General features: G+C 36.6%; 1 protein-coding gene across 2 annotated transcripts in view; it reads right to left on the bottom strand.

Moving 5' to 3' along the window:
• EXOC2 (exocyst complex component 2) overlaps window positions 1–12,871 on the bottom strand; it is a 133,687-nt gene that overhangs the window by 57,406 nt on the left and 63,410 nt on the right. For both annotated transcript variants that reach the window (XM_055798805.1, XM_055798807.1), the window contains exons 12-13: window positions 7,412–7,537; window positions 3,418–3,542 (exon numbers count right to left, since the gene is read on the bottom strand). In XM_055798805.1, coding sequence (XP_055654780.1) covers window positions 3,418–3,542; window positions 7,412–7,537 — 251 coding nt within the window. The remainder of the gene's footprint in view (window positions 1–3,417; window positions 3,543–7,411; window positions 7,538–12,871) is intronic.

Here is a 12,871-nt window from a genome sequence, read left to right as displayed (position 1 = left end):
ATGAGACAGAGTTGAAAAAACCCATGGTTTGACTAATAGTCTTCCTGTTTGTAGTTCTAGCCTTCTGTGGAGTCTACTGAGAACACAGTAAATTATAATGAAAAAGTTATTTCAAATACTGGGTTGAGCGCAGATCTAGGATTTTCTAGTTAGAAAATCTCCTTTCATGTATGTACAGCAACATCTACTGGGCGAAAAGCGCAACACCATGAAGAGGGTGTTCTCAAAGAGAATCGGTTCGCTTTCAAGTCACTCATTTGAAAAGCTGTATTTTTCAAACTCCCTCTTTTGCTAAAGCATTTCAGGTTTTCAAGGATTTTCAAGGTGAAATAATTTGAAGTGATCAAAAACTAAAAGAAAAATAAAATTGTCAAATAGTTTTGGAAAATACATACTATGAAACTCATACTTTAAGGCTCCGAATTATACACTTTCAGTTGAGAACACCACTTGAGTTACTGCTGCATGTAATATTCACTTCTGTCTTCTAATGCCTTAAAAAGGAAATAAGCTGCACTCCCTTAAACCTCAGGTAGCAACTTAAAATTCACACTGTTTTACAGCTGGATTAAACCACCAAAAAAAATATAATTTCACAGATCTTTGATTTTTATTTTTTTCTTTTTCTTAGTGGTTTTACTGAAGACCAACCTTAAACCTTTCCTGCACAGACAGACCAAAACCATCTTGTGGTAAGACCAACGGTTACTACTCACATTTGTGACTTCGCCTAGAGTGATTCAAAGAACTCAACTTTTTAAACTGTTGAAAATACCACGTAAATCTTTAACTGACAATGTTTTAAGGCATATAGCTGACCTTTCAGAACTAACACCACCACATACCCCCAAAACCCTATAAACTGAACAAGAGAAAATACAGTTTGGAATTCATATATGTGGATTTTCTTTCCATGTTTTCCAAATGTCTTGAGGACTTAATAAGCTAACTGAAATGACCCTCTATACCTTTTTCACAGGACTTTTCTTAAAAAACTGTAGCAATCACCTTGCTTCCTGAATGACAATAAATAGCAAGCCATGTGGTAAAAGAAATTTCTTCGTGGACAATTAAAATCTGTACGGTTTCTGATAGAAAAACATGTAAACCTTGAGTCTTGAATGTGATGTCTAACAGATATTCTTAGGTGCTCTAGAAGAAGTCTTCTAGCTTATGCCACTCTCTCCTCACACTCACTCTCAGTGCATCGTGGCATGCAGACCACACAAAATGAACTGAGGGTACCATCCCGCCTCTCTCCCCAACAACTTGGGGGGCTTCCGTAAGGACCAAAGGAGCAGAAGAAATCAAACGTATGGGGATTAATTTCTCACAAGCTCAGAATCTGGCCCAACAGAAGAAGAGTAAGCGTGCCTTAAAGACTAACAGGAAAACTACCTAACTACCTCTTCCTCTTTTTTTTTTTTTTTTCTTAAATACATGGAAACAGTTTTCTTCAGACATGACATAAGATCAGTGCATTTTCCATTTGCAGTCATTTTCATGAGCAGAATTTCTCAACCTTGTTTACAGTTCAAGTCTTAGTTTCTCTAGAAATTGCTTTCTTTTTCACTGTACTCTGAAAAACCTATTATGATAACTTAACAGGTGAATTCGTAAAGTCTAATTTCCAATGATACTGTTGTCAAATATAAAGGCTGTCATTTCCCTTATGAAATTAATTATTCTTCTGAAAGTCAACAGTACTAAGGTTTATTCTTGATTCTACTTCCTTCACTGAATATTATGAGTAAATATCGTATCTTTCTTTTGATTGTTTCATGTACAATGAGGATCACAAACAGAATCGATTTCACTGGAGCTATAACGCTCTTTAGTTTGTGTTCAACATATAAAGGGCTATAGCACCTATTAGTATCATCATATGAAAACAATCTGTTGATTTACACACCAAGGCAATAAATAGAATAACTGCTTGAGAAATTAATTCTTTAGTTAGAGAAAAGGAAAATGGCAAAATTTTCACTGTTTTCACTTCCAATTTTCCTTTTCCCAAGGTTTTTGTTTTATTTTCTACCAAAAGCTGCAGTTCTGCTTTAGGGATGATTTTGTAGCTGTTATGACTTAAGGATTAAGCACAGCAGGACAGTGTAAGCATGTAAGGACAAAAAAAATCTTGAAAGATGAGATGATATAGCAACAGTTAAACAGTTTTAGATGCATGAATTTTTAGGTTCGATATAGAAGGTGATCTGAATAATAGACATGTCCAAAAGCTTGCTTATTTTCCACCTGCTCTGTATTGTCCTAACTATTTCTACATCTCTTTATAGACCTTGTCTTCAGAGTTTTTTAGGGCCCAGAATGAGTGAATCCAAACTGCAGTCAGCAGGACTTCCCAGTGATAGCTATGCAGATGAGGTGTAAATTAGCGCCTTAGAATCTGTTGATGGAACAGAGAGCTGCCTTTCACTACACTTCAATGATGTGTTTGTCTTTGTCAGACCTGCCCTTTGGGAGTACGTCATCACTACAGTTCCCCTTCTGGAAAAGAAACAACGCGGCTTGAGAACCAGAAGTGAACTCTCTGTAAAATATAATGTAATTCTATGACCAAATTTTAGCAATAACACAAACCACAAAGCTATTGTATTTATCCGGTAATGATTATGATGGTAAATTGACTATTACCCGTATCAAATGATTATGAAATGTATCCTTTCAAAATTTGTTAATAGTGTACATACAAAACTAGAACGTCATGAATCACTACCTTCCCTCCCCCCCCCCCCCCCCCTTGGATTATCAAGATTATATTTACATAATTTATAAAACTCAGATCATCTGAGCAAGAAGGACTAGAAGCACAGGTGATTGATTGCACCTGACTGCACTTCCAGACTAGAGTCCCTACAGTATGTCTGTGTATACTACTCTGGGCCTTGGTCATTCTGCAACTGTGGTCTTGAACCTATCCTCACTTCCAAATACTTAAAGATCAAGAAATGAGTACTCTTGTTCCACAGAAAGGAAACAATATTTTTCCATATGACTTTGTCTTTTATGTATCTCTATCCTTCATGCAATTTGCTATTCAGATCACTGATGAAGGGCAGCTGGCCAGCTATGAGTAAGAGGTGGAACTACACAGATATAGATGCCAGCATCTGGAACACACACTACTGGCAGAACTCTTAATTCCACTGTATGCTTTTATTCTTTTAAATAAAAGCATTCTTTTAAAACTTAAAATAAAGATCTCACTTCTATATTTAGTTAGTATTGCTAGACATCTTACTAGTCAAGGTAGCATCTCTCAAATGTGTAATAGTCTATTGCTTTATAAACCTCTCTAATTAAAATAAGTCATCAGTCCTTCCAGTGAAATACAATACTTCAAACATAATTATTACGGAGCTTGTTACTAAAAAGTCATTTATATAGAATAACCCATACCTCACTGAATAAACTTCCATTCACATAAGAAATCCAGAGCTTCCAGAAGTTGGGCAGCTGACTTACAACAAGTTTTGTCAACTTTTCAACAAATACAACTTGCTGAGGAGCTTTATATCGCCAAGCTAAAAGTGGGAGAGAAGATGGAAAAAGCAAAATTGAAAAACTTGAATGAATAATAAAGACTGTACTACTAGCTTGCCGCTGCTTTGTATTATATAAATGACTAAGCAGTAAATACAAAACCTTTCAGGCAGGAATGAAAAAGTTTAAGGCCCGGTCCACATATGTGAATATAAACAGTATACATATATAAGCTCTTTCTTGTCATATGCTTACAAGATGCTAGCGCTATGACAGTATATAAAGAATAGGCTCCTTTGTAGGGGTATCTATTCAATTCATTCAGCTGGTCTTCTGTCTTCAAACCACTCTAAAAGGTAAGATAACATGAAAGCTATCAAGACAGTAGAAGATTCAAATGATCAGGTGGTGGTGCTGAAGAAACAGGGCAGCTAGGACGGGCTAGTGATTAAGGCAGACAACGGAAACTGGAAAATCTGCTTTATTTCCCCGGGGCAAGTTGCTAACCTCTCACCTTTATTTTCATTTGTTTGGTAAAATCTTTTATCTGAAAAACAGAGGGGATTCTAACATCATTGTTAAAACTCAATAAATGTATCGCTAATCATATAATGAGATTCCTGGAAGAAGAACACAATCATAACATGTAACTGTGGTATCTCTCACTTCACAAACCTACTACACTGGCTATTAAAACACATCAGGAAAACAGCTTACATTTTGGCAGCAGATAACTTTTCTCAATTTGTTATCAAATGGGGCAAAGGGAGGTTGGGGACAGGGAGGGGGTAAAAATAAAGCTGAACAGGGACAGAAGAAAAGTACTAATTAACACAGAAAATATAGAAAAGTATTTCACAAAGTTTCCTTTAACCTGCTTTCTCCATTGAAGCTTTCTCAATAATACACAAGGTATTGGTATAATAGCGATAAGAGACTTATATTTCACCTCAAGAATTAGAGTCCACTTCAAAATACTTGGAAAAAGAAATTGCATATTTTTGAAAAACAAAACACACACAGTTACAGAGGTCAATTGTTGTTGGTGTGCGCAGTTTTTTTATATAAAATCTGGTCTTTTATACATTATAAAGTTAAAAACATGGTGTTATCATAACTGAGGAAATGCAGAAAAACATTGGATGAAACAGCACTTTTTGCCTTTGCTAAAGAATATTGTCCACACAGAACAGAAACTCACCAGTTAGGCAAAAATAGCTGCCTTAATAGCACATTAGGTAACTAGTAGGCTTCACCAGAGCCTCAGTATTTTATCGTGTTGGTAGTCAGTCCTTAATCTCCTTGAAATACAGTATGCCTTCAGCAGCATTCATTTGTCGAGACGTGGGTCAAATATTGGTCCATTTCTTTAGTGGATGAATAAACAGCTGCACTACCCAAAATGTTCTTTTTCCTCATGGCCAAAGGTTTAGGGACTCTGGATTAGTATTTGAAATTTTTATTTTTATTTTAAAATATCACAATGGAAGCTCAAAATTTGGAGAGAGACTGACATAACTAAAGTGTAACTCTGCTGATAGTGAAGCATTTGCTTAGGAGGCATGAAAACTTCAACACTCAACTAGCAAAGCTCACAAGGTGGACACAGATAGGATGCCAGAGCACTACTTTTGCCAGCTTGGTTTATGACTGTCAGGGAACTGGACTAGACTCAGAAGCAGGGAAACCCCTCTTATTAACATAAGCTGTGACTATGCCAGGAAGCTGTGCCAACAGTACTACAGCAACAGAGGCTCTGTAACACCAACAAACCCCAAGTTCTAACCAAAAGATTTCAGCTTCTTCAAAAAACCATTTCATATTTGCCAAAAGCTCCAGCAACAACCCAAGGTTATAATCAGGGATGTCTGCTCCTAACTGGAAACACACTGGCAAGATTTACTTCATGTATGAAATTCTTTTCCCCTCCAGGAATTATAGTTCAGGCTTAGTCCTGAGCCTGCAGACAGCAGATTTTTATTAGAATAAGATACTGCACATCATGCCAAAAGGACATTCTGGCAATAAATTCAGGATATTTTGACTTTGTTGTTAAAGAAAGCTCCAATTATATTAAAGCAGAAATTTTCTTTTATTCTATTATAATCTCTGCTATAACATTCTAAAGATGAAACTAGACTTACTGTTTACATATCCTCACGAACATATGCTGAAGAAAGAGCTGAATGTTATTTGAATGCTGCAGTTTTGAATTCAAAATAATTTGTTCAAACAATCTCAGGGACAATCACTGTCAATCACATTGGGGAAAAAAAAAAAACCAACACCTAAAAAACCCCAACAACCAACCAAACAAAAAAACCCAACCCCAAACCAAAACCCCCTCAGATGTCATTCCTCAAACTTGCTAAACCCCAAAAGGATATACAAGCAACCTGAAGACAGAGCACATCACGGCATATTTGCAATGGCAGCTCCAGCACATATATCCTAAGTGGTTGGTTCACTTTAGCTCTCCAGTCTGAGTAGAGCTTTCAATTGTTTCTAAGCATGCAGTAGGCACGTGCAAAGTACCAAAAAACCCTCAACTCAGAGGCCACTCATTTCCACTCTAGGGTCTTTGTGGTGGCTTATTATGATGCTCCAGTCCTCCAGTTTTCTACTGAATCTTAAAGTGGTCGCTAAAGAATCTGCAAAGCTTGCTTAAGACTTATCTTTTCCAGTTTGTAAGAGGTTATGGATCCATAACTAAGACTCTAAAAGCAAGATAACTGATTGAATTGGAACTGCCTTCCATAGATACAACTATTTAAGCAGAAACGCATGCAAAACAATTCATATAATGGAAAAAGAAACTGAATTGTGGATATTGTTTGCTACGTTAAGTGTGGCATGTGTATTGTTAGTGGATAGTATCCAACAGCAACCAAAAATTTACTGCTTTGCTCTGTAACACTTGTTAATCAACTTCATGCAAGGCTTTGGGCTGAGAAAGGACAAGGGTAACAGTATTGCAGTAACGTAATTACTTGGTATACATGTATATTTGGAAGAGTCTGTGTAATTTACATTTTGAAATACAAACGTTAGACCTCAAGCTGTGATGCAATTTGTCTTGCACATGAAGATACGCTGTGGCAGCAGAAAAATGTACAATACTCATTACTCATTCGGTGTTCTTGAAAGATTCCCTTCATTCCTCTTTTTGCTTAAAAAAACCTAAAAATAATCAGATATTTATAGATGGTGCTTCAAGGAAGTCCACAGAATTGGGAGAAAGTAACATCAAAGCAGATGAAAGGCAGAAAGTTTTTTACATAAACCTGCTTTCTGCAAAAAATTACTTTGGTAAGAAATGACCTATCCTATGAAAAAAACATTTTGTGTCTCTCGTGATGTCACCGCTGAAAGACTCCTGAAATGAAGTTGTCTGGACAAGGGTGCTGAAGACACTTAACAACACATAAGGGCTCAGCTGGTTGTGGACACACTGCTCAGGCTTAGTCACACACTATGTTTCCTTTTCTGGGTTTACAGAATTAGACAACAAGGACCAGATATGTCAAGTCAAAGAAGGAGAAAATGCAAGGAGGGACATCTTAGTAAACATACACAAAAGGTGTAACAACAGCAAAAGGTAGTAGTCAGTAGGCGGTTATGTGTATATATATATATAAAATAATATATCTGGTTTTGTAGAAAAAAAATACTCCTTACTTTGACTATATTTTAAGAACCAGATTTCAGCTATGAACTACACTTTGCTTGCAAAAAACACAGAGGACCCCTTTAGTAAGCAATGGTAATGCATGAGAATAAAGAATTTTATTTGGTAACAAACCAAACCAAACACATAGAGTGTGGATTTCCATTTGGCTTTCTTCGACTACGCTGCACACAGGACATAGGAAACTGCAGCTTTGTTTTTCCAGATAAGACCGATGCCTACCATCATCACGGCCAGACTGAAAGCTGCTGCCCCTTTTCAATGATGCAGTTTGACTGAGATGGCCAATTGGTGACGGACGCACATCACTGTCCAGGTCTAGCATGGGGCTGTGGAGCAATGAGTTGCCTAGGGAGAAGGGTAAGGGGAAAGAAAGTTACAGTGATTTTGCACATCAATTGACATGAAACTGCATGCTGCATGTGAAATTCTATTTTAATTCAGAAGTGACAGAAGACAAAAGTTATTCAGAGGAACATTCTTAGTTTTGCTTATTTAGACCGTTTAGTCATCTACATCAACACTATGCAATAATGTCATATTGACTCCTGTAGAAAAGCCAGAACCACAAGCACCATTCGTTGGTCTGTACGTTTCTCTGGTTTTAATTTAATTAATGCCCTACAATTAGTTGCTTGAAAGCCATGGATAAATACGTATTTATGCCATTAGTGACATGGCACACATTTTTTTTCTCATATATGTCTAGATATACTTTTCAACAGCAAAAGTTTGTTCTGCCTCCAGCTGAAGCAGTTAAGGGCAGAGTGTTCAACTACTTCTTAGCTGCCTGACTTCTACAGAATTCCAGCAGGAAGAATCCATCCATCATGAAGCAGGTGAACTAATGGTACTGTATGCCTGTGCATGTTTGTAAAACGATCTGTACTTACACACAACTACAAACACACAAGATTTTTCCCAGTGTATCAAATAATTATCTTTTTCCTTTGTGTGCCTGTTCATATGTAGGTCACCATCAGCAAGTCCTAAGCAATGATCTAATCTGGTGGAGCTGGATACTTGGAGTCTAACGTACATTTTGGAAAAACACCATACAGTAATGAGCAGGCCATGATGATTTTTTAATGTACTGTAACACTGCCAATATTTCTTTTAAAGTCTAAGATGCTGCTTTATGCATTTCACCTTACAAATACATTTCTGAAAGTAACCATCAAAAATTATTTCAGCATTGGCCAACTGAGCTGTAACAGCTAAACTTAAATGAATCACAATTCACAGAATTACAGAACAGCCCAGACTGGATGGAACCTCAAAAGATCATCTGGTCCAGCCTTTCATGGGAAAAGGAACATGGACTATCTAGCACAATTTCCAGTTGCATCTTGAAAACCTCCAGCGATGGTAACCTGCCACATCCCTGGGGAGGTTACTTCAGTGACTGATCTCACAGGAAAAAAAAATAATTCTTTCTTATACCTAGATGAAACCTCTCCTGGTGATGCATGCTGAATTTTGTAGTGAGAATCCTGGTGTTTGAGCTTATATTGCTTGATCTTTTCCTTTACTACCTACATTCACTTAAAATAACAGGAAGGCCACACAGCAAGAACACCAGCTGTAACACTGTAATGCTCAGATGCAAGAGCAACACAAAGTAAAAAGGATTTGAAGGATATTTATTCTGAATTTATGCTGCTGTCAGACCAGCATGGCTGTAAAGATTTACCTAGTCACTTCAACAGCTGGGGCTTAAAAAACAGCAATAGTATTGTGAAACCTATTGCAAACTTCCAATAGGTGACAGTATTGGGTTTTAGTTGCTTTTGAAATAAGTTCTTCTTCCCATAAATCTTCAAGGGCTTTTAAAGAGATCTTCTGTGGCCTTTCACTGTGGCATTGTCATTACCGAGCTGTCAGTTCCTCCATCTTATTACCGTTCATACTATGAGACGCCTAAATAAATAGATCCAATTTGCTACACTGTTCACAATCCTGACGGACGCAGGGCATTAACTGTCTTGGTGAACCCATCTGTGCTACCTTTAGCCTGTATTATGATTCTGTTCACCACTTAACTCCTACATCCCTTATTAAAAACAACTCACCTTCTTGATGCCTTTAAAACTGATGAGTTTTCAGCAATATGAAAACTGCTGCAGTGATTTAAGTGTATTATCCACTGTCACTCCAGACAAGATTTGCAATGAGTTTGAACAAGAATTTAAGGAAAGACTTTTCCTTTTGAATGAACTAAAAATACAAAATAATCGGAAAGTAAAAAACTGAAAGCTTTCAGAATTTTTTTTTTAAGTTAGTATGTATGCTGCAAGTACGAACAGTTTATTATGGATACTATGCAACTACCTGTATAGCAGACATCTGTGTAACGTCACACATCATTGGCATTTATGATTTAAACAGCTATGATTTCTAAAACATATCTTAAATGTTGTAAATTTGCAGTAATTAACTTCCATGAACACATTCCAGCAACCTTACAGAATGAAGTAAAAACAAAACAACTGATTCCTCTTCAGATAAAAAAAAAAAAAAAAAGGCATGTATTCTATATCTTACAGACATTCTACCCAGAATAAAAAGAAAATTGTATAGAAGACCCCAAGAAATTTTAAGTGTGTCACATAGTCCTTGGGCTTCCGTAAGAATCAGATTCAACATACCTATATTATGTTTGGGAAAAAAAAAAAAAAAAAAAAGCATGACAAGAAGAACAACTCTGAGTTGTCACAGTTGTCACAGGCATTGCTAGTTAAAACATAATACTAAACCCCACCCAAGACTGCAGCAATGCCATTTTCACAAAAGCTACAATTAAAAAGAACCCTGATACGCCAAAACTTCCCTCTTTGATGTCTTCACATAGACTTTAGGTTCTCACCTTTCAAACACCTTGTTAATATGAGGAATTTCTTGTAAACAGATGGTCTCTAAAAATGACAGTACCAATTAAACCTCAGAATTAAGAAAAACAGACTCACTTACCAAAACATCTTAATGTGAATTAGTTCAATTAAAACCATTTGCTTGAGGTAGCTGAAAACCTGAAAATTCTGTATTGCTGCTAACACACTAACCCCACACCACCCAAATAGTTTATACATTCACCAGTAACAGAAAACACGTAAAGAATACTCTCTTGTTCCACCAGAAAAACCACATCATCAGTTTGCAGCCATACCAGGAAAAGAAAGTTTAACATGAACTAATTTCTTAATTGGTTGTCTAGCATTACAAGCAAGTATAACACAGCAGCAGGGAACTACAACAGCACATATACCCTCAGGACTAATAAACATCTGGACTACATTAGCAAAACTGATCTTGCTTTCACCCTACCAGAAGATAGCGCTTGAAGACTGCACACTAACACATAAATCTTGTAAAATACAGAGAGTTAACTTACAAACAACTTTTCCAACTCATCCCCTCTCTGGAGCCAGCAGCTTAGATTTAGTAGCATAATGTAATACAATAAATTAATATTAGTATGGACTGTAGACAATAATATTTATAAACCTAAATAAACTACCTAAATAGTAATTTACTGCCTATTCATTACTTGCTTTGTGTACTATTTCTACATTCCTAGATCCTGAATATAGGACAGCACAACCTCAGGTTTCAAGAAATTAACTTTTTACTGTGCTAACAAGTTTTAAGATGTTTTATAAACAGCATGAACAATACATTCCTAGCAGATCTTCATTTTTTTAAAAATATACTACATCTTTGAAGTTATAGAAGTATTTTTTTCCAAAATACACCATCTACATGGAGCATATCTGTCAGTGGCTTCAGTGCCAAATGTATATTTAACCAAGGAAACACAGGAAAAATAAATGTACTACATTCTCGTCTTCTACTAAACAGTCAAGACAAACCAGCATTATAATTAAAGCCTTATTACATTTTCAGCTGTAAAACCATGAGAAGATCAAATACAGAATTTTGAGGATCTTAACACTGCTTTATTATTTTTTTTAAAGGATTTTACTGGGTTTCAACTTTTTGTGCACAGAATGAAATAAAAACATTCAGCTACTATATGAAATACAAATAGTTCAACAGTTTTGTTCAGCCCTCTTCTGTTCCAGTCCAGTAAAATCTCACCAAAATAAGGATCTAAAAAAAGTGCAATGCTTTTTAAGGTCATTTAATTTGTGCTTTCACTTTCTGTAAATCAGAAGTCACCTATGCTGACCCCTAATTGTAGGTTAACTCTAAGTTTATCAGTACTGGAGTTGCTACAGGGTACTTATGTGACTACAGTACCTATGGCTTCCTTGACCCCATTTTTTTGAGTGTTACCTGCATGCTCTTGGCACACGGCCTGTTACAGCCTCCAATAAAAAAAGACAACTAACATGAAAATTGCCTAAAATAGATTTTTCCATGATCTGCAAACCAGTCAATGACTGAAATCTTTAAAAGCTTTCAAAACTATTACCAAACGGAGTGTAAAAATTGTTCTGCAATATCCACCGCTCCACAAATATTGTTTTTTTCTCCTCTCCCAGGCAGAGGTTTCTCCTGGAGTCACACATTTCTCACCTCCTTTCTGTAACCCAGCCTCAGCCAGCCTGCAATTCTGCCAGCCCAGGGCATCATTTACATGACATTCACCTAAAATTTTTAAAAAAGGTACTGGTTGATCGAAGGATAACATAGTGCCAGTACTTTTGGCCATGACAAAGAAAATTGTTAACAAAGTGACCAACCTCAGGCTGAGTAGTTTTTCTGTGCAATTTTCCAATGCAAGTCAAACATCAGTCATTACACAGACTTGCTCATAGACAGCATGTATATGAGCAAGATTAAATTAAAAAGACCCTACAGATGTGCAACCAGGTGAATACAGTTACTGTAGTCTTTCATCCGTTATGTATCTTACAGTGAATTTTCTCACAGGCTACAATAGCAAGGGGAGGCTGATCTATAGCCTCCAGATTCTCTGAAGAGCGGCAGACTTCCTTACCACCCTTAAACACCTTTGAACATTTTTTCCTGTGCACAGCAGGCCCTTGTCCTGTGCTACAGCCTGACCACCCACTGTTGCTTGTTGACCAAACACACAGCGCCTGGAGCCCGCACCGACACAACCAGGGCAAGATTCCTTTCAAGGACACCGCACTGAGCATTTCGGTTTGTCTAGGCAAGAAATTAGGCGAGTAGGAGAAATTACTGAAAAATTAACCTGCTCAACAGATGAATAACTGCATTTTGTTCTTTTTCTTGAGTAAGTTTTCTTTCTAACCTTCCATTCATGAGGATTCTGACATTTTAAAGAAAATTGGTTGTATTTCTAGCACAGAGGTGAGTTCAGAAAATTAAAATTGCTGCACTTTATGGAAAACGTCGTTTTGGAATACATTTAAAAAATAAACTTTAAAAAAAATAATCTTACGGCTAGTCTTCATTACACTAATATATTTATAATGAAACCATTTTTCAGTTTACCACAAAAAGGGTAATTTGGCCTATTATTTCCAGTGGTGTTTTAAGTATTTCACAGCCTAAGGGTAAGCCTTATTGTCAGTCCTGCAGGCCAAAAAATACTGGAGCAAGAGCCAAACACTTCAAGTTCAGCACATAAATAAAAATGATGTCATTTCACTAGCACCAGCTCCAGTGGATACTAAGATCATCAGCAACAAGCTGCTTTAACTTAAATTGCCAGAATTAGGACTTAAAAGT

Source organism: Falco peregrinus, chromosome 3 (genome assembly GCF_023634155.1).
Source record: "Falco peregrinus isolate bFalPer1 chromosome 3, bFalPer1.pri, whole genome shotgun sequence".
NCBI classification, from domain to species: domain Eukaryota; kingdom Metazoa; phylum Chordata; class Aves; order Falconiformes; family Falconidae; genus Falco; species Falco peregrinus.
Note: the sequence above shows the minus strand (reverse complement) of the source record. Positions and strands in the feature narration are given on the sequence as shown.